At 39.7% G+C, this 18,401-nt stretch overlaps 2 protein-coding genes across 2 annotated transcripts in view; both read right to left on the reverse strand.

Moving 5' to 3' along the window:
- Positions 1 to 1,538: 1,538 nt before the first annotated feature.
- Positions 1,539 to 10,808, reverse strand: LOC106890081. The gene is made up of 8 exons (XM_014945668.1): positions 9,907 to 10,808; positions 8,413 to 8,499; positions 7,973 to 8,206; positions 6,400 to 6,422; positions 5,394 to 5,539; positions 4,707 to 4,807; positions 4,510 to 4,611; positions 1,539 to 3,403 (listed from the first exon to the last, which is right to left on the reverse strand). Exons 1-8 carry the CDS (start codon positions 10,450 to 10,452, stop codon positions 1,613 to 1,615), a joined length of 3,030 nt encoding a protein of 1,009 aa, XP_014801154.1. The 5' UTR covers positions 10,453 to 10,808; the 3' UTR covers positions 1,539 to 1,612.
- A 267-nt stretch (positions 10,809 to 11,075) lies between these two features.
- ANXA10 (annexin A10) overlaps positions 11,076 to 18,401 on the reverse strand; it is a 70,593-nt gene continuing 63,267 nt past the window's right edge. The window contains exons 10-13 of the mRNA XM_014942966.1: positions 16,971 to 17,066; positions 16,255 to 16,313; positions 13,629 to 13,751; positions 11,076 to 12,784 (exon numbers count right to left, since the gene is read on the reverse strand). Coding sequence (XP_014798452.1) covers positions 12,716 to 12,784; positions 13,629 to 13,751; positions 16,255 to 16,313; positions 16,971 to 17,066 — 347 coding nt within the window. The 3' untranslated portion in view covers positions 11,076 to 12,715. The remainder of the gene's footprint in view (positions 12,785 to 13,628; positions 13,752 to 16,254; positions 16,314 to 16,970; positions 17,067 to 18,401) is intronic.

Below are 18,401 nucleotides of genomic sequence, written 5' to 3' on the forward strand. Positions count from 1 at the left end.
TTAACACTTCTCCCCTACATACACAGAACATGAAAAGAGTATCTAGAGATAAAAGAACAATTCTTGTCTTACTGCATTTCAGGTTTTCTCCACAGAGATGAACATAAAGACCTATAAAACTAACAATAAAGAGAATTTTCACCACCTTCCTTATAATAATGCAGATGCAAATGGAAGATTATTAAGTTTTATGAATTCTAGAAATTATTTTTTGGCATGTTTAATAGAGTAATGCACTGACACAGGAAAAACTAAGGCCAAGAATTTAAAACAAATCAAAGTTAGGTCAGTGTTTCCTAAACCAAGAATAGGATTTCTAATAGTATTCTGTCCCAGTAAGTATATCAGTAAGCCTTGCAGAGATTTAAATGTAAGTAATATTTCTCTTATGAAGTTACAAAGAATGATTTTTAAATTATTATTTTTTTAAAGATGACTATTATCTAGTTGCCAGTGGAAAATTCTGAAGTGATATTAAACTTTCTGATCTAACAATTGCCAGTTCTTGTGTCCAGCTAATACAGGGTTAGTTCATGTAAGATCTGACACCAGCTCTTGCTGGAAAGTGAGCACTAAATGAAATAGCGCTTTAATCTGAAATAGTATTACCATCTATGTATTCTAATGGCTAGACAACAGTTATCTCTTAAATGCAACAAAATGGTTAATAAATTAGAAAAGATGGTATTTTTATCCTCATTTCATATCATATTTCACAGACTAAGGATTCATTGAATTCTAGATCATTAATACTTACAGTGGAAAGCGTTTTCCTTTTTTCCTCGTTACACGAGTTTTAAGAGGAGATTTTTGTGTTTTTCAAAAGCTAGATGCTCCTAATGCTTTCATAAAAACAGCAAGTAGCTGTCTGCCCACTGATTCCCCAACTGCTGCCAAAAGAAACTGAAAATTAGTTGTGGTGGTTACTTTTAATAAAGGCAGCATTTCAAAAGTGTAGCTGACACCTTACTGCAATGTGTAACAAGAACATTGATGTAGTGTCTCAATTTCAAAAGCATAAGGGCAATTGTTGAAATCACACCTTCAATATCAATCAAATACATCACAGAAAAAGAAACCAACCAGAGGGAGATGTGCAAAACAATTTTCTGTAATGGCCTTCAACATCCCTTACTTTCCCCCGTGGCTCTGCTCCCTCCCTGCCTATGAGGTGAAGGCTGCTGTGCTCTCCTTATGGATTCAACCTTGGTGGCAAGTGCTGCTGTCCCCAAACAGCCATCTACTGCTCCCTGCTGCTGGGCTGCACTGAACCTGCCTTCTGGGCCACCTCAGCCCCCCACATACCCCAGGGACACTTCTAGGAAGGTGGAAGGTCTGCATTTTTAAAGATAAAGACTTCAGTATGACTGTATCAGCTGTAACAGGATAAAACATTTTTGGTTGTTTCTTCCGTTTGGGTTTGTACCAACAAAATCACTTTAGTACATTCTACTTGCTGATAAGCAGGTTTCTAAGAGATACCTCCATTGGCAAGAATCGGGGAAAACAACAGCTATAAAAATCACAGGTATCCCCACTTTTTAACGTGCTAAGAAGCATTTATTTAATTCCAGCTTATTTAAATAAAGTTATCTTCCATTTCACTCTCTCTTCACGTCTCCGATTTTCTTCTAGTAGATGTTTTGTCTTCAGCAACAGAGAAGTACTCGGATGCGCTGCTGGTATCGGTGGAGGCGGACGCGTGACTGAGCTCCTCGGTGTCGGACCCGTTGTCACTCGCCGTCCCTCCCGCCCCAGCCACCGGAACCGTGGAGCCTCCCAAGGAGGGACCATGGCCCGTGCCAGGAGTGGAACCAGCTGCATCCTCCAACAGCACAGACCCGGGGGCATGTGCCCTCTGAGGGCAGGAACAGCCTTTTTCAGCAACAGTTTCACTTTCTTCATCTTTTACCTTGGTTTCTTGTTTTGCTGCTGTAACAGTAAGGTGAGTGGAAGGTTCATTATCATATTTCTCCGGCAGGACAGGTGGACATAAGGGCTGGCCACAAGAATTCCTATCAGCAAGCATTGCTGCACTTTCAGTTTGCTTAGATGAGTTCATGGGAAAGAAGCAGCCTTCACCTTTTGGATGACTGTGTCTAGAAGCAGGTTCTGCACACTCTGAAGAAACAGGCTTCTCTGGATTGAGAGGTGTTCTCTCAGGAGATTTCATCGTCTCTTTTTCCATTTTTTCAGTACCATTTCCAGACAAAAGCACGGAGGATGTCAGCGAGTCGGAAGTATTTCTGACAATACTTCCAAATGAAAACACCGGTGAAGGCCACTGAAAACAGTTATTTCTGAAGGAAAATACACAATTTCTGGGGAGAAGGGGGAACTCGGAGACATCATTCCCCCCAGCTGCAGCGTTGGTTTCTGACGTACTGCAAGCTGCAGTTGTGCTGGATTCTGAGGCATTAGGTTTTTGTTCCCCTGAGACAGATGGCCTCTGCGTACCACATTCTGCAGTTTCCTCTGCACAAAGTGTTTTTTCTCTCACGTGAGACGATGTATTTTTGTCAGATGGCTTCTCAGATTGGCTAAAAAATGAGGATAATGGTAAAGCTGTAGATGAATTGCCGACTCCCAATCCTGCAAAACAATCTCTTTCTGAATTCCTAAAGGGAAACAAAAAATCTGACTTCTCGCTTTTTGCTGAGTCTAAATTAGGACTGGTTGAAGCATCAGAAACTGTGGTTTTGGTTACAGGACCATGTTTTCTAAGCTTGCTTTCATCTTCATTATCAGTTTTATCCACGCGATCGCATTTTCCCAGATAAAATTGAGGGAAAACGTATTTCCTGTCTTTCTTTTTAAAGGAAAACGTACGCCCATCTTTAATAAATCTGGGTAATGAGTTGCTACATGCACTGAAAGCAAAAGGTGAAGCAGAAAGCCTCTCTGCAGAAACATCTAGAAATTCTGAATTTGAAACAGTAACAGCAACTGATGCTGCTGGTTTTAAGCCAGATGAAGTGCTAGAATTTGTGTCCATTTCGTTGGAAACAGTAACTGCCGACGCCTGCATTGGCAATTTTTCTCTAACTACTAGGTCTTTAGAGTTTTCTGATAAGGCTGGAGTGGTTACTTCCTGGGAACTTCTCTCAGGAAATAATTTTAAGTCACCATTTGCTTCCGAAAAGCTCACATTTGTGGATGGGATGCTGTGATTACTGGTTCCAGAAAAACTTTTCTCAAAGCCATTTGCTCTTTGCAGAGTTCCCATTTTAACTTTATCCGTGTTATTTGCTTTGGTAGGCGAAGATACAGAGGGAGTTCCTGAGGACTTATCCTTCAAAGCCTCGGCAGTTCCAAATTTATGCTTCTTATTTGCAAGGGAAGTTTGTGTCTTTAACTCATTGCTGATCTTCTGACGGTCCATATAGTATTTGTAACGTAACTCCTACAATTACAGAAAAAAAAACAACAGCAAAACACAAAACCTGTTAAGTGAAATGGCAATTGTGGATTCAGAGGTTATAAAACTCACATACAATGAAGAAATACTGAAGAATATTTTTGTATATTCTATTGCATTTATGATGTATTTTTTCATTGCCACTAGAAGGCAACAGAACACAAATTATTGAAAATGTTCTTTAAAAACAGTTGAACAAGATACACAAGGAACCCTGATGACAAAGTAAGTTTTCAAATAGGAGACTATAGAAAATTGTATTTAAAGTCACTGCCAATACTAGAAAGAACTAAAAATATTATCTTAGACATTAAAGGACAACTTCTCCAATTGTCATGAAAGATAACCATCTGAAAGCAACTTAAGTGCTGGGATTATTTCTGGGTTTTGCTTTTAATTTTTTTTTTTAAACTAAATACAGTAACTATATAACTTACATTGTCAATTGGAATAGGAAACAGACATTCTCCAAAATAATATAGCAAAAAGAAAATAACTCTGTATTTAAAGGACCTAAGAGACTTTTTCATTTACTCATCTGCCATTGTTATTCTCAGAACATACATGATGTGATTCACTGCCAGCCACGCTTCACTAACTGTAACTAGAACCATTCTGTACAGAACAATACTCAGCCACCCACATGGAACTGCTATTAGGTAAAAATCCAGCTATATAACTAAATCATTGGAAATGAAACAAAAAAAAAGTCTGGATTTCATGTCAAATGGTAGTTTATGTAGTCTTGAAAGAATTAATTTTATCATCTTCAGAGAACATAACACAGGCAGATGACTTCCCCTTCAAACAGGCAACAGAGAAGCTTATTTGAATTAGAAAGCTACAGATTTGACTCAAGAAGTCACAACAAAATATAAAAATAAGTATCTGAAATTAACAGTAAAATTAAATTCCAGCTTTCTGAAGAAAAAAAGAGTAAAATCCTGACAGCTTTAATAACCTAGTCAGATTTATGTTCTAGAATCAGAAGGGTACCTTTCTATTAAAAAAGCCAAAATGAAAGGTATTTAGAAAGTTGTGTCATAACAAGAAGTAACTTCGCCATACTTACAAGAGATGTTCAATCATACCTCATGACTCATGTTTTGAAATGCTGACATTTCTGATATTGACATTAAGCGAGTACAGATCCTGCTACCGTCTGCTAGTGCTTCCTCCTGTCCTGCTACAGGCTGAAAAATGTTTTGCAGCAGACATTATAGTTCATTCTGACATGACAAAATAAACAAAGTAGTACAATGCTGTAGCCCCACAGCCAATAACTTACAAGAAATGCACTGGGCGTGCTCTTCTGGTCCTCACATTGCTTTGTGTTATTTTTAAGTGGAGTATTTTTTGTTGAGTTCTCATTTCCTCCAGAAGGTAAATCTATTAGAAAGAACCCAAGAATACTTATGGTGCCCGTATTAAGTATGGAAAATACTGAAGGATTTCTGTGCATTTAAACAGAGATTCCAATTAAGAACAAAAGTATATTGCCCTAAGCGAGGCCTCAGTACTTTTGGAAACCCCTGTGATATAAAGCAAGAGGCCTGCATAAGAAGTTTTCTAAATGCCTGGAGATGCTTGCCCTGACACAAAATGTCACATTTTCTCCCATGGTGTAAAAACATTTAATCAGAGTGCAGTTAATGTTCATGTCGCACTACAACAAACGCCTGTCTAGTTCAGCAACACACTTCCCACAATGGCAATACGGGTTGCTTAGGAAAATTATAATGATACTTCCCCCAGCTTCCAAAACTACAGCTGAGGGACTTTGTGCTTTCTCTAGATTCACAAAATTCATTTAAGAGCCCTCGATGAATTTATCATTCATCAATTTGCTCAGTTGCCTTTTGAACACTTGCATGCTTTTGCCATGCAGACTGTTTAGTAGTAATTAGTTCCCCAAGTTGCAAGCTCCTAGAGCGACTTCCCGAATATTCTCCTATAGTAAGTCCCTCTTCCCTACCTTTAACAATGCCTACACTAACAGGCATTAACTTCAAAGCCAGGATTTCATTAACCACAGGTTTGATGTCCATTTTCTTCTGAGTATACTCTGGTGGTTTTTCATAGCTGGATGCTATATTCATCACGTCAAGCTGAGTTTTCATTCTGGAAAAGGAAAAAAAAAAAAAGAACCCAAGCTTAAACACTTATCAAGGCTCACATGCCAACAACTAAATTACACCTGCCTAATAAAAAAAAAAAGAGAAGAAGAAATCACTAAGAGGGAGAAGAAATCAGAAAAAGTCTTCAATAAAACATCAAGTTTCTTAAGTTTTTTTCTTAAAATTTGCTATTTAACAATTCAATTGAATTAGATTTCATACACAGTGACTATTCCAAGAAGTAGTGCCCATAGTTCAGCAAAAAGATTTAAAAAATACCACTTTTTAGTGAACTGTACCCGAATCTAAATTATACTTTCTTCAGAAAATATGTTAGTCTGACCCACAGTATAGTTCAAAGAACTCTATTTCCAATATTCTCTCAAAATCTGCTTGGACAGCGATAAGAGGCATAATTAAGAATCTTTAGAAAGAATTCTATAGGGAATGTGCACTGCAAACACAAAAGTGAAGATGCTGCAAGATCTCCATACATGGAGTCATACTCTTAGTCTTAAAGTAAGAGCTCCAGGCATGCTTAAGTGTTCCTGAGTTTAAGATACATGGTGACTGGATATTTTTAGGTATTAATGAATTCCTATACTCAGTCTTTGTCAGGAAGCCAATTCAAAGGATTGATTATCTCTAATGCCAGATAGCAAAACTGAAATTCTTGACACATTTACTAAAATTTGGAATACAAAGCATCCAAAAATCTGAAAGTATTATAATGTCTTAATTACTAAATACTATTTTTATTTTAAATTGCTGTATCTGACTATACCCAAAGCAACTATTTTCTTAGCTTTTAATCCTAGAACTACACTACAGAACTAACAAAGCATGAAAAAAAAATATATATACCTTGTATTCAAGCCACAGGCCACCTATAAATAAAACAAGAATTCGTAAGATATGAATGACTTTTCCTCCAACTCTCAAAAAAGGAGATTATTGCTTTATCTAAATACTTCAGACTAAACTCCATGTCTTCAAGTTACAGAACTATAGGAAATAAACCTGTTAATATACCAAAAAAAAAGGAACGAAAAAAAAGAGCAGCCAAATGTAAAGGAAAAAAGCCCAGTATGCCTGGGAAAATGACTTATCCTGTAATATTTTGTGTTAAGACAAAAAAGAATTCCTTCAGAGCCAGATGAAGGCATTCAAATCATGACCCATATGTAAAAAAACTGACTGGACTATAGATTAGCTGCTTCCCTATACAAACCTGGTGATCTCACTGTACTGAATCTTAAAACAACAACAATCCCCCAGCTCAACAAAATGAGCTGCTTACTGTTATGGCAGGTGGGAAGGTGCTAAATAAACTAATCACTGGAGTCAGAATATTTCTTCCAAAAGTGGGAGTCGTTTTTACTTTGGGTAACAAGTTGTTACCAGAAACTTAGCCAAACTCTTAAGTAGTTTCTTAGCTTCTTATTTATCTGAAAGCAGCAAAAAGACCCATCATAGAAAACAGCAATATGCTGTGGTTTCTTCGGAAAGTGTAAGTCTTAAAGTTAAAGAAAACACAAAATTCAGTAGTTATTTAAGTACTTTGCCTCATATCCATTATCTGCCTAAATTCCATACAAGTGCAACCACAATGTTTGACATCAACGAGATGAAACACTAGCCTAGATAACAGTGAAGATTAAGCTTGTGTCTTGGGTTCCTACAGCACTTCCCTCTAAATCAGAAACGTTGTTTTTTCCGCAGTTGCCTTAAATACTATGAGGAAAACTTACAGAGTCCTGTGTACAGAAGTGTATACACTACATAATACAGTGTGTATCAGAAGTACCTAAGCTCGGTTTGAATAGGCTGATGTATCTCCATTGCACACCTCAGTGCAAAGTTTACAGAAGGCTTCAGAATCAGCAGCATCACCTTAGCTCAGGTATCCCAATATGGTACTCCATGGTGCAGCACAGAGGAATTACTGGTTCAGGCTCCAATCATTCCCCAAAAAGTATTTTTAATGTCTTACAAGCTTAAAAACGTAATGGAAATGCTTAATAAACAAAGAACTTGAAAATAAATATGAAAAAGCAAATAAATGTGAGACAGTTTTGAAGGGAGTAAATAATTCCCTGCCCGGTACCAAGGCAGTTTGCTGTCACAGCTGGTAGCATAATATAGCAAGTGTTACAGCAACAGCTATACAGTCAGTATTAATTAAATCAGTTTGCAATGAAGAAATTAAGCATCTACTGAATTCATAAACCATCAACAATAAGCTACAAAGAAAGCTTTTCAAGCTTTTCTAAAATGAAATGCACTGTTAGAACAGTATCAAGTGTTAAATAATTTCTGTCTGTTTTTTTTTTTTCCCTGATCTAATCATTATCATAATTCACAATATAGCAGGCTCTATATGACATTTGAGGTTCATTACACAACTGATATCAAGTAACAACAGAAAGTCCATCACCTCCAGGAAACGCTGGGGATCACGCTCATGGACAAGCTTTTCACAGTCCTTCAAGAAACTCTCAATCGCCTTCTTTTGACTTTCCTTCACTTTTTTCCAAATCTGAAATTCTTTCTCTTTTTTACTTCTTTGATTTTCAACATCTTCTAGCAATTGCTGTTTCTTCATTTCCAGAGTTTTGAAAATTTCTCCAAATTCCAGTGCAATTATCTCTGCGTCATTGTTCAGTGCCACCTAGAAACACAAGAACGTAACCACAGATCAAATGCAGTAGCAATGTCTACATGGAGTCACTTCCCTAACTAGGCTCAGAGCACATCTATGCCACAAGAAGCACCAGTACTTTCTGTGTTGTGATTAACCTATCATAAGAACAGAAACAGAGACACTTGTATACCTATGTATATATATACAAACAATATCCAGCATCTGTAACTCACATCTGCATCATGCGGGTGACTCGAGATTTCATTCATCAGCTTCTCATTTATTATTCTCATTTTTTTCAGACTGCTGAAGAAAGTTAACTGCAAGGCAATTGAAAGAGACTTATTACGACTTTATCCACTCCACAAAATAAAGACATTTCAGCGGTTACCTAGAATAACACAGTATGTTCTGTACAACATATTAAACAAAGATTGCAATTGAAAACATCACTTGAAAACATTTAATGCTTTCCTGAATCAGTACCCAAACTTTCTTTTCCTTTCTCTCTCTCAAAGTAATGTTTTTACGCTCACCTACAATGCATACTGCTAGAATGGCTAGAGGGTTATTTTATAGTTAAAACATTGTTTCTGCACTTTTTTTAACCTCTCCCCTCACATGTGCCTCTATCACAATGTAAGTTTTAATGCCGTTATTCTATAAGCAGCTGTGTGATATTCACTTTTTTTTATGCCTCAGACTGATAAAACAGACAGCTGTCCATAACCCAGTTAATTCTGTTTGGTTTTAAACTAAGATTATCACTGTTTTCTCCTCCTCTACCTCACTACAGTATATCTACCTTTTACATAAAGTCTAGCGCAAAGACTGTTTTCCCCTGGTTCCCTGAGTGACATGCAATAAGTGATGGGAGAGGCAGGAGGGAAATCAGTGCAAAAGCAACTTTTGGCTTAAAGAATAGTCGGTGCTGTACTTAAACTTTTACACCTATACTCTTCATCACTGCCCTACAATTGTTTCAATTACTACACAGCAGAACCGCTGTATGACGTGCTAACCTATACCCCATTTGCATAGAACACGAAAAGCTCATTCTACCCAAATGGCAGCTATTTCAGCAAAAAATCACAACTACTACCACTACAACCAGCCAACTAACCATTAGGCCAAGCAGGTGCTTTCTTCATGCAAACAGGAACGCATTTTGGCTTTACATTTATTAAATTATGACTTACCTAAACCACCTATTTCTAAATATGTAATTATCTATGACCCAAATTACACATGCCAGCTCAGAGAGCCTATAAACAAGAGAGTGAGTGGGGTTATTTCGTGTTAGTAGACCTAATGTCTTCCTGAACTTGGAAAAATTGGATTCAGACATGCAATAAACTCATCACCAGCGAGTTTTCTCAGCAAAGCCTGCCAGTCTCTATATTAAAAAAAACCCACAAAACAAACCACACCCTCCCACGACCCCCTCTCCCCCGAACTCTTCAGGTGCTTTGGTAAGTTGGGTACAGAACTGTCCGTACCGTAGTATCACCTGGTCCCCTGTATGTGGTGGCCGAAGCCCGGCGGCGGGTGGGGAAGGCACAGCCCGGGAGGCCACCAACAGACCCTGACCCCCGCTTCCCCGCAGCGCCCGCCCTCCTCCCGCCTTCCTCTCTGGGGAACTGCGGCCCGGGCCCGGAGGGGACGCCCCGCGGGAGAGCCCGACCTCCAGCCGGAGCCCCGGCGCGGAGGGGAAGCGCCGCGCTTACTTTTTCCTCCTGGTAGACGGTGTCGATGAGGTTGACGGAGTGGAAGATGCCCTGGTGCTCCTCGGAGACGCACTGCCCGCAGCCCGCCTGGCGGCACATCCGGCAGTAGAGCTGCACCGGCCGGCTCGGGTGCTTCTGGCAGGTTCCCCCGAGCGCCGACGGGCAGAAGAGGCCGGCCCCCGGACCCTGCTCTGCCTCCCCGGCCTTACCGGCCCCTGCCGCGCCGGACCGGTACAGCTTGACCACTTCTGCCAAGGTGGTGTTGACGGGCAGGGCGGCGGCGCCGCCGCGGGGCAGGGGGCACAGCTTCCTGCACAGGGGGCACGACACCCGGGCGCCGGCCGCGCCGCCCCCGCCGCCCGGCCCCGGGCCCCCCCGGAAGAGACGGACCTGCCCCTGGCCCCGCTGCTGCTGCAGGCGGGCGGCCGAGGCGGAGGCCAGGCACTCTAGCACGCAGGCCCGGCAGAAGTTGTGCGAGCAGAGGGGCAGCGTCACCGGCTCCTCGAAGAGGGACAGGCACACGGCGCACGTCAGGCTGGCCTCCATCTGCGACAGGCAGGCGGGAGGCCGAGGCCGCCGCTCCTGCTGCCCCAGGCCCGCCTCGCCGGAGGGCCGGCTGGGCGCCCCCGCCTCGTCCCGCTGCCCCGGGCCCGGCTGACAGGCGGTCCGGCCGGGCGCCCCCGCCCCATCCCGCTGCCCCGCTGCCTCCAGTTCAGCGGCAGCCAGCCCCCGCCGCCGGGGGGCTGTGGGACGCAGCAACGGAGCCGAAGACCCCAGCGAGCTCAGAACTCCAGGGAAGTGGAACCTGGCAGCCGGTGGGGGGAGGGGCAAAGAGAGACGCGGTGGCGATTGGATAAGAACCGAGATTGACACCGCCACTTTCCAGTCAGAGCAGACGGGGGCGTGAGGCCGTGCCGTGAGGGCGGCGCGCGGAGCTCTCCGAGTGTGATGCGGCCGTGAGGGGCGGGGCGGACGGTGCTGGGACTCGCGCCCTGCCCGGCGCGTGGGGGGCTGCGCCCCAGGACGGCTGCCGGGCCCTAGCGCCGCCGCCGCCATTTTGTGACGGGCTCCCCACAGAATTCCCGCCTCGAGTCTTGTGAGGCGGCCTCGGGACCTCGTGCTGCGGGAGGCACCGGGAGAACAAGGCGGTTGCGGTTGAGAGAGGTGTCCTTATTCCTGTCTGCAAGTGTACAGAGTTAAAGCGAAGTAACTCCACTCTGCTGAGGTACGGCTGTTATTGGCTACCTCTAACTACAGTTGCAGAATCATTAATAACTTAAGTTTAGGATTTTGTTCATCCTGACAAGTTGGGACAGTGCCCATCTCATTCTCATTGTTCTTCATTTTTCCTCTCAGAGCCATTCCTTCCAAAGTTCTGGCTTAATGATTACGTTATCCACCTGAAATATTTTGAAATGTGTCAAACTCAAGAGGGATTCAGCTGAGATTTTAAGTTTATTTTAAATCAATAGATTCGTAACATGAAGTCAATAGTTGCAAAAAAGCAAGGTACACTGAAAATAACGTCATGCTCACAGACAGGTGCAAGGGAAGCAACCACGTATTTGGAAGGGACAGGTGCAAAAAGCAACCACGTATTTGTATGTTTTCATAGTCGTGCTTTATTCAGGCATACTGAGCTACTCTTGCAGAAAGTACCTAGATAAAAAAAAGTAGCAAACATCTGTGTGAAGTTGGAAACCTTTTAGCTGTAGCAGAAGAACAAAGGGGATTTATTTTAGTAATGTTACCAAATTTTCCCTTGCTTATGTCTGTTTGCATAAGAGACAGAGGAGGTAGGAACACACGGGCCGGAGAATCTCATGGAGAAGCTGCACTGAATAGACTCAGGATATTTAAAAGCAGTGACACATTTTCCCGTGGGACGAGGACTCATGGCTGGGCTCTGCCTCTTTTCCTCGTTGTGGTACGAGCTGTTGTCACCAGATGTTGTCAGACTTGAGTTTGGTGGTATTTTGAGGAGCACTGCTTCCTTCAGCCTCATTTGTAGGTGCAGAGTTACCTACTGCTACCATCTGGGGCATCCTGGAGATACCTCAGTGCTCTGAAGGTCAATATACAATTAATGAATAAAATGAGAGGTGCAAATGGAATTTCGGAGTTTACTCCTCTGGAACTCCTCCGCTCAAAGTTATATACTGCTTTGCCTTCCAGGGGTTTCCAGTGCATGGCACTAAATCGAGAGTGGTTTGGGACACTTGATTCTATTTTTAGCTTTTGTTTCAAATGGAAAAAAGGAAATGCCATTAAGTGTGTGGGCTAAGTGAAAGAGAATACAATACGCTTTTTGGTGAGTGACTGATAATAGACTGGGGCAGATGCTTAGTTTGATAATAACAAAACAATAATATTAAAGAGCATAAAATATGAGGTATAATAAGTGGGAAAGAAAAGAAATACTTAAAGGAAGAAATCATGTTCCTAAAAGTGAATAAAGCAAATAGTTTTTTCTTTCTAGTGTGGAAGTTAATAGGTTCTTCCAGAGCCCATTGTCTAATGTTTGGGATATTGCAAGACTAAATGATAAACACATGCTTACATGGAGTTATTTTACTACTTGCTTGGTTAATTTACATTAATAATAGAAACAGAAATAGCGATAAAACCATGTTCCTGCCAACATTTTTTTTCCTGTCTCAAGAAAGATTTAATATTAGCAAATGGAAAGCTCTGAATTTTCTGTTCTATTATGTAGATTAAGAATCTCTTACAGTTAGTATATTGTGTATAGCTTCAATTTCTATTTAAAATGGATTTATACAGCCTTCAAAGTTCATTGTCTTCTTCCTTAATAATCTTCAGCATCACCAGCACAGATAGCAAGTAAAGCACTCTCATAATGCCCTGAAGCAAAATGCTGCAAGAAAAAAATAAATCAACATTTCTGTGGCTATATGTTGTCTTAATGTTTCTTCTTTTGGTGTGTGACAAGGACTAGATAGATGTTATAAGGTTTTACAAAATATTACAGTGTTTTCATAAGGATTCTAGGCTAAGAATTTTTCTAGGCTAAGATTTTTTTAATTTCTCATAGCTTTGTTTGCTTGGGCAGCCAGAAACAATCTCCCTTTGGAGATTGGATCAAACCTGTTCAATACTTCTCAAGTTCAATACCAAAAAATCACGAGCAATTTCTTACAGTTACCGCACATCTTACTGTTGAATTATAGCAATATAAAAAAGATAAAGTGTCTTAGCAAGAGTAATTTTTGTACAATTAAACCATGTCAGAGTTTTGTTTAGAATACAGAGGAAAAGTACAAGAGGAATAGTTTTTCTGAAGGTTGAAGCTACCTAAGTGCAAGGAAAGAATCTGATTTTTCTTCGTTTTGAACAAATTTGGTATCAGCCAAACCTTGCAGGACAGCATGAAAGAAGATGATATCAATGAGTGTAGAAACTATTCACGCAAACTTATCCTCAGCGTACATTGTCCTGCCCTGTTAATCCTCATCTTGCTACCAGGGAGGGACAAAATGATATAGAATGAGAGTGAGTTGAGAATTTACTGCTCACTTAATGAAGTCAACCTGAGGCACTGAAAAGATACAGTATTAGTTCTATACATTGCTTTTTTTTTTTTTTTAATTGAATAAATTCATGTAATTGAATGGAGATTAAACCTCTATTTTTCTGGCAGGCCATGGCATAGTCTGTATGATTGCAGTGCCGAATATATGAAAAAGTGTGTAAAAACTTACTTTAATGTCATGAAAGAGTGATTTCCCATATCTCTCTTTGTATCGCTGTCTAATGTTCATCAAGTCAATCTCACTCCTGGCAATGAGAATCCTTATAACTGTTTTATTGTGAAACCCAAAGTCCTAAAAAGAAAACAAAATAAGAGTAAACTTAATATTTGGACAATATGTGTTTGCCTGTCTGTATGTGCTCATATTAATGTTTGATAGATAAGCCAATTAATTAGGCTCTCCGTAAAGATATCCTAGATTTTAAGAGAGTCTAAGAATTCAAAGGTTTTATCCTGCAGTTTTCACATAATAGAATTCATGTTACTGAATAACATGAGCTTCCCCACATATCAGTGTTTCAACCATGCACCAAAACTTTTAAAAAGAAAAGCCTGATGACCTTTTTTTTCAGTAGCCTTAGGTACTCAGTTTGTAGGTTCTTGTTGTGACTGTCATTGTGGAGTCATAAAATGATAGAATTGTCCAGGATGGAAGGGATCTTTCAGATCATCTAGTCCAGCCATCAACCTAGCACTGACAAAACCAATCACTAAACCATGTCTCTAAGCCCTATATCTACCCGTCTTTTAAATACCGCCAGGGATGGTGACTCAACCTCTTCGCTGGGCAGCCTGTTCCAATGCTTGATAACCCTTTCAGTGTAGAATTTTTTCCCCAATATCCAATCCAAACCTCCCCTGCTGCAACTTGAGGCCTTTTCCTCTTATCCTGTGGCTTGTTATTTGGAAGAAGAGACTGACCCCCACCTTGCTACAACCTCCTTTCACGTAGTTGTAGAGGGTGACAAGGTCTTCGCTCAGCCTCCTTTTCTCCAGGCTAAAGAGCCCCATTTCTGTGAGCCACTCCTCAAAAGGCTTGTGCTCTAGACCCCTATACTGAAGCAAATAATCTATTTCACATCTTCAGCTGAATATAATTTCAGTGAGATTTTTAAACTATTGATTTAGAATTTACATAGCTTGTATTCAGCTGTATTTTATTGTAGCTAATTTTCATATTGTAATTGTGTGGAGAACAGGGACATCTAGTGGTACCAAAAATAACCAAAACAGATTTAGGGTTGGGATGCCTGCAGACCAATTTAGATTGTTTAAAGCTACATTGTAATTTTATTGACTAGCTATTGATATTGAAATCTTGTTCTCCAAAAAACAAGTAATGAGATATGTTACAAAGCTGCACAGGAAGAATTTGATACGTGCTTGATGGCTAGATTAAAAAAATTCTTGCAAACCATTATGGACTATAATTTCAAGTATTATAATCCTGGGTAGGTTTTATTATATTGTATTATAAATGGGTGGATAAAAGTTTTGGTATTATCTGGACATAATCTGGTTGCAAAACCAGACTCTATTTTAAATTCTTGCATTTCTTTTGAGATTACATGTGTTCATTAAAACACTGAGAAAACAGAGTAAAATACTAATTAAAACAAAATGCAAATGTTCAGTCTTAATTGTGAAAAACTTCTTCCTGCATCTCATATATAATTTGAATATAGTATAGAAGAAAAGTATCTATGTGGTATTTCTTAAACTTAAAAAAGAGGTTTTAACTTGAAAAGCGGTCTTGATACAGGACCTTTGAGAAATGTCACTTTTCTTGATAGCTGGTATTTTCTGGTACTTTTGGAAAACCTTTTTCATGTCATGTGCCAGAATCCTCCTTCGACCCGTCAGACAAAATACTGCCTCTTCTTCTCAGCCCCCAAGATTTTCCTTTGTTTTTTGCTGCCACTGTTACTGGTTTAGCTGAGACAGGGGACAGCAGTAGTGGAGCATCTGGAAGAGGACACTGGAACCCTGTCAAAGTATTGCTGAAAACTTTTGTATGGTGGTTCTGCCTTGAATCCTATCTTTGCCATTCCTGCTTAAGATGATACTTCACATTTTAGCCATGGCTGGCTTTTCTGACCACCTTCTAAAGATCACCCTTAAAAGATTAATCTGAAAAGGTTATATTTCATTTTTCATACAACAAAATGCCTCAGCACTTTCACTAATGAATGAAAACCAAAAGAAAATATCTTCAGTGACCTCTAGTAGGAAGAATTTTTAGGTGTTTCTTTGCATTTAACTGCATTTCTTCTTGGCACTCATTTGTTTTAGCATGTTAGCACTTACACACAAAGATAAAAGAACCTCTGTGTGTGTGTGGAACCTCTGTGTGTGTGTATATAGCCCTACAAGAAAATATAACCGCTTGGTTTTATGCAACGATTTACGATTTACTTTTTAGTGATAGTTATTATATCTCTACAGAAAAAAAAAAGCATAGTAAGAAAAGTGCACATTGAGTTCTGCACAGCAGGGGGAGATACAATCCACAGAAAACAAAGATTTTCAGTTTAAAAAAAAACCAGATCAACAAAGTTACCCAACAGATATATTTTTAAGGAATCTAAATATTTAACCTTTTTCTAATAAATCCTATCTCTTGCTTAGGCCCTACTGCTTTGAAATTTATGTAGGTACCAACAGTTTTAAAACATGCAATCACACTTTAAAGATTGAACAGGCTGATTTGTAAGTACTTGTTTAAGAGTAATCAAGAAAACAAAAAATACAAGGAAACAACTTTTTATGATATCTAAAAAAAAAAGACTACTTACATGAATTGCATTATAAAGCCTGGAAGCGAAATAGGAAGGCTTGTCACGAATACAGAGAACTAGGAGAGAAGAGTTGAAACAGGTAAACATAAGATTACTATAAAATAATTTTGTATTGGCTTCAGGCTCCTTAAAATATAAAGCTGGGTAGTGCTATTTGTGACTCAGCTTAAAATTAAGCTACCAGTTTTCACAAACATAACTATATTTATAGTTTAAATGTCTGGTACTTATTTCGGGTGGGTGCTCATTGCTGTTGCATTGACAGACTTATTACGTATCAGTGAATATGTTCATATGACATCTTTGTAGAAATATTATTATCCTTATTTTATAAATGGGAAACAAAGACATATAAAGCTAGGAACTTGTCTATATACCACTGAAGTCTTGAAAACTTTGCCAATTATTTAATTTGTGTAGAGTCAGTTGGTAATGCAGTTTTCATTGATCACACAAAAATTGTTATCAAATAAAGAACAGATACTAGTTCTGCTCAGTCGGAATCTAGTGCTGCATAACATTTTTAGATTTTAACAAACATGAAAAAATCATTCAAATAGTCTTTTCTAATTATCTCTGAGAAATTAATGACAATATAGGAGAGCAAAGTGGATAAAAATATCATAACAATAGTATTATTGATGCATCAGAGATAGCATACCAGATATTTATTAAGACACTACTGCTAGTATAAAATGATATTTTTACATTACCTATTGCAACCAGTAGTTCTTGGAAGTATCCATCATAACATTCGTTAATAGCATCTACTATGTCTTGCCCAGAGATATTTTGGAACTCCTGGAAAACTTGGGGGAAAAAAATATCTTGCTTTATTCTAGTTCATTAATAATGATCAACCTGCCTTTTTTTTTTTTTTTTTCCTTGCTTCCCCTCGCGTACTATACCTATTGAGTTTATTTTTTTCCCTGTTTATTTTCAGTGTTTCATTATGTTTATATCCCCCAGGTAAGGCAATCTAAATCAGTAGCCTGAAATCTGGCTTCCAGGACATTCTCTCTCTGGATTTTCATTAAGCAAACTTCCTTGCTCAGCTTGGCTAAAACTGGACAAATTCACAGATTATGACAAGAAGTCATGTGTCATGGTTTGGGTCAAACCAGGACACCGTGGCAGGACACGTGTAACATGTCATTATCCAGATAAGGGCGCTCTCTGGATAGTGCAGGTGTACAGATTTACATGCACAGATGTACAGGGTGTGCTTACTCCTTTAGGGAAGGAGGAAAATTTTCACCTCAAGGCTTACTACAGAACTTACAGAGGACTGCACTGCAGGCAGAACCCTCAAATCTCTGTTCCAGAAAGAGAGTAGAGCAGAGGCAGGTGTGTTACATTATGTAAATCCTATCATCACCAGCCTTACAGGAGTCATGATAGAAGAATTAATTTTTTGATCCATGGCAGCAAAGTAGTTCTAAGTTACTGGTAGAAGCTGGCATGAGAAATACAGCTGGCTGCGCAGCGATAAACTTGTCACCAAACAGCCAGTTTTTTCCACTACAGAGCAAAAGACATCTCAAACTTGTCACAAACCAGATATAACAGGTTTCTTTCCTATAGTGGAAAATCTGGATGATGTCTCATAAATTTCTTGCAATCTGTAATTGTGTCTGATCATGTATTTCAAATAAAATGTCCCATTATGTTTCTGTGTGTATGTTCATTATGAGAGAGTGGATGTGGACCTTGAAGTGCTCTCATCAAAAACTTCTTTGAAACTTCCAGGGAAATGCTTCAGCGTAATGTGTTTTCACGTACAAATGTTGAAAATACTCCAACTGCCTCGCTCAAGGTGTTTCCACTCACAGAAAAGAGTTACTTAAGAAAAATGAAGAAAATAGTTAAAAGAGAATCTGCTTCATCCTGTGGTGTTGTGTGTAAACTCAGTGCAGCCGTAGCCTGTGCCTTTCTCTGGTTACACACTCTTCTCTCTGTCATTAGGCATCCTGATGTCTGGCTGTTCTGTCTATGGCTCTCTGTAGTCATCAGCCAAAGTTCAGCTTTGCATTGCTTCCAAAATCCTATGAACATCAGTGGGAGTCTGAGAGCTCCACCAGTTCACACTTAGATTTCTAGCTAATACCCTGCTGCACACTGAGCATCTTGGTATGTAAACCATG

The sequence above is a fragment of the Calidris pugnax genome, unplaced genomic scaffold (assembly GCF_001431845.1).
Source record: "Calidris pugnax isolate Ruff unplaced genomic scaffold, ASM143184v1 scaffold15, whole genome shotgun sequence".
Classification (NCBI taxonomy): domain Eukaryota; kingdom Metazoa; phylum Chordata; class Aves; order Charadriiformes; family Scolopacidae; genus Calidris; species Calidris pugnax.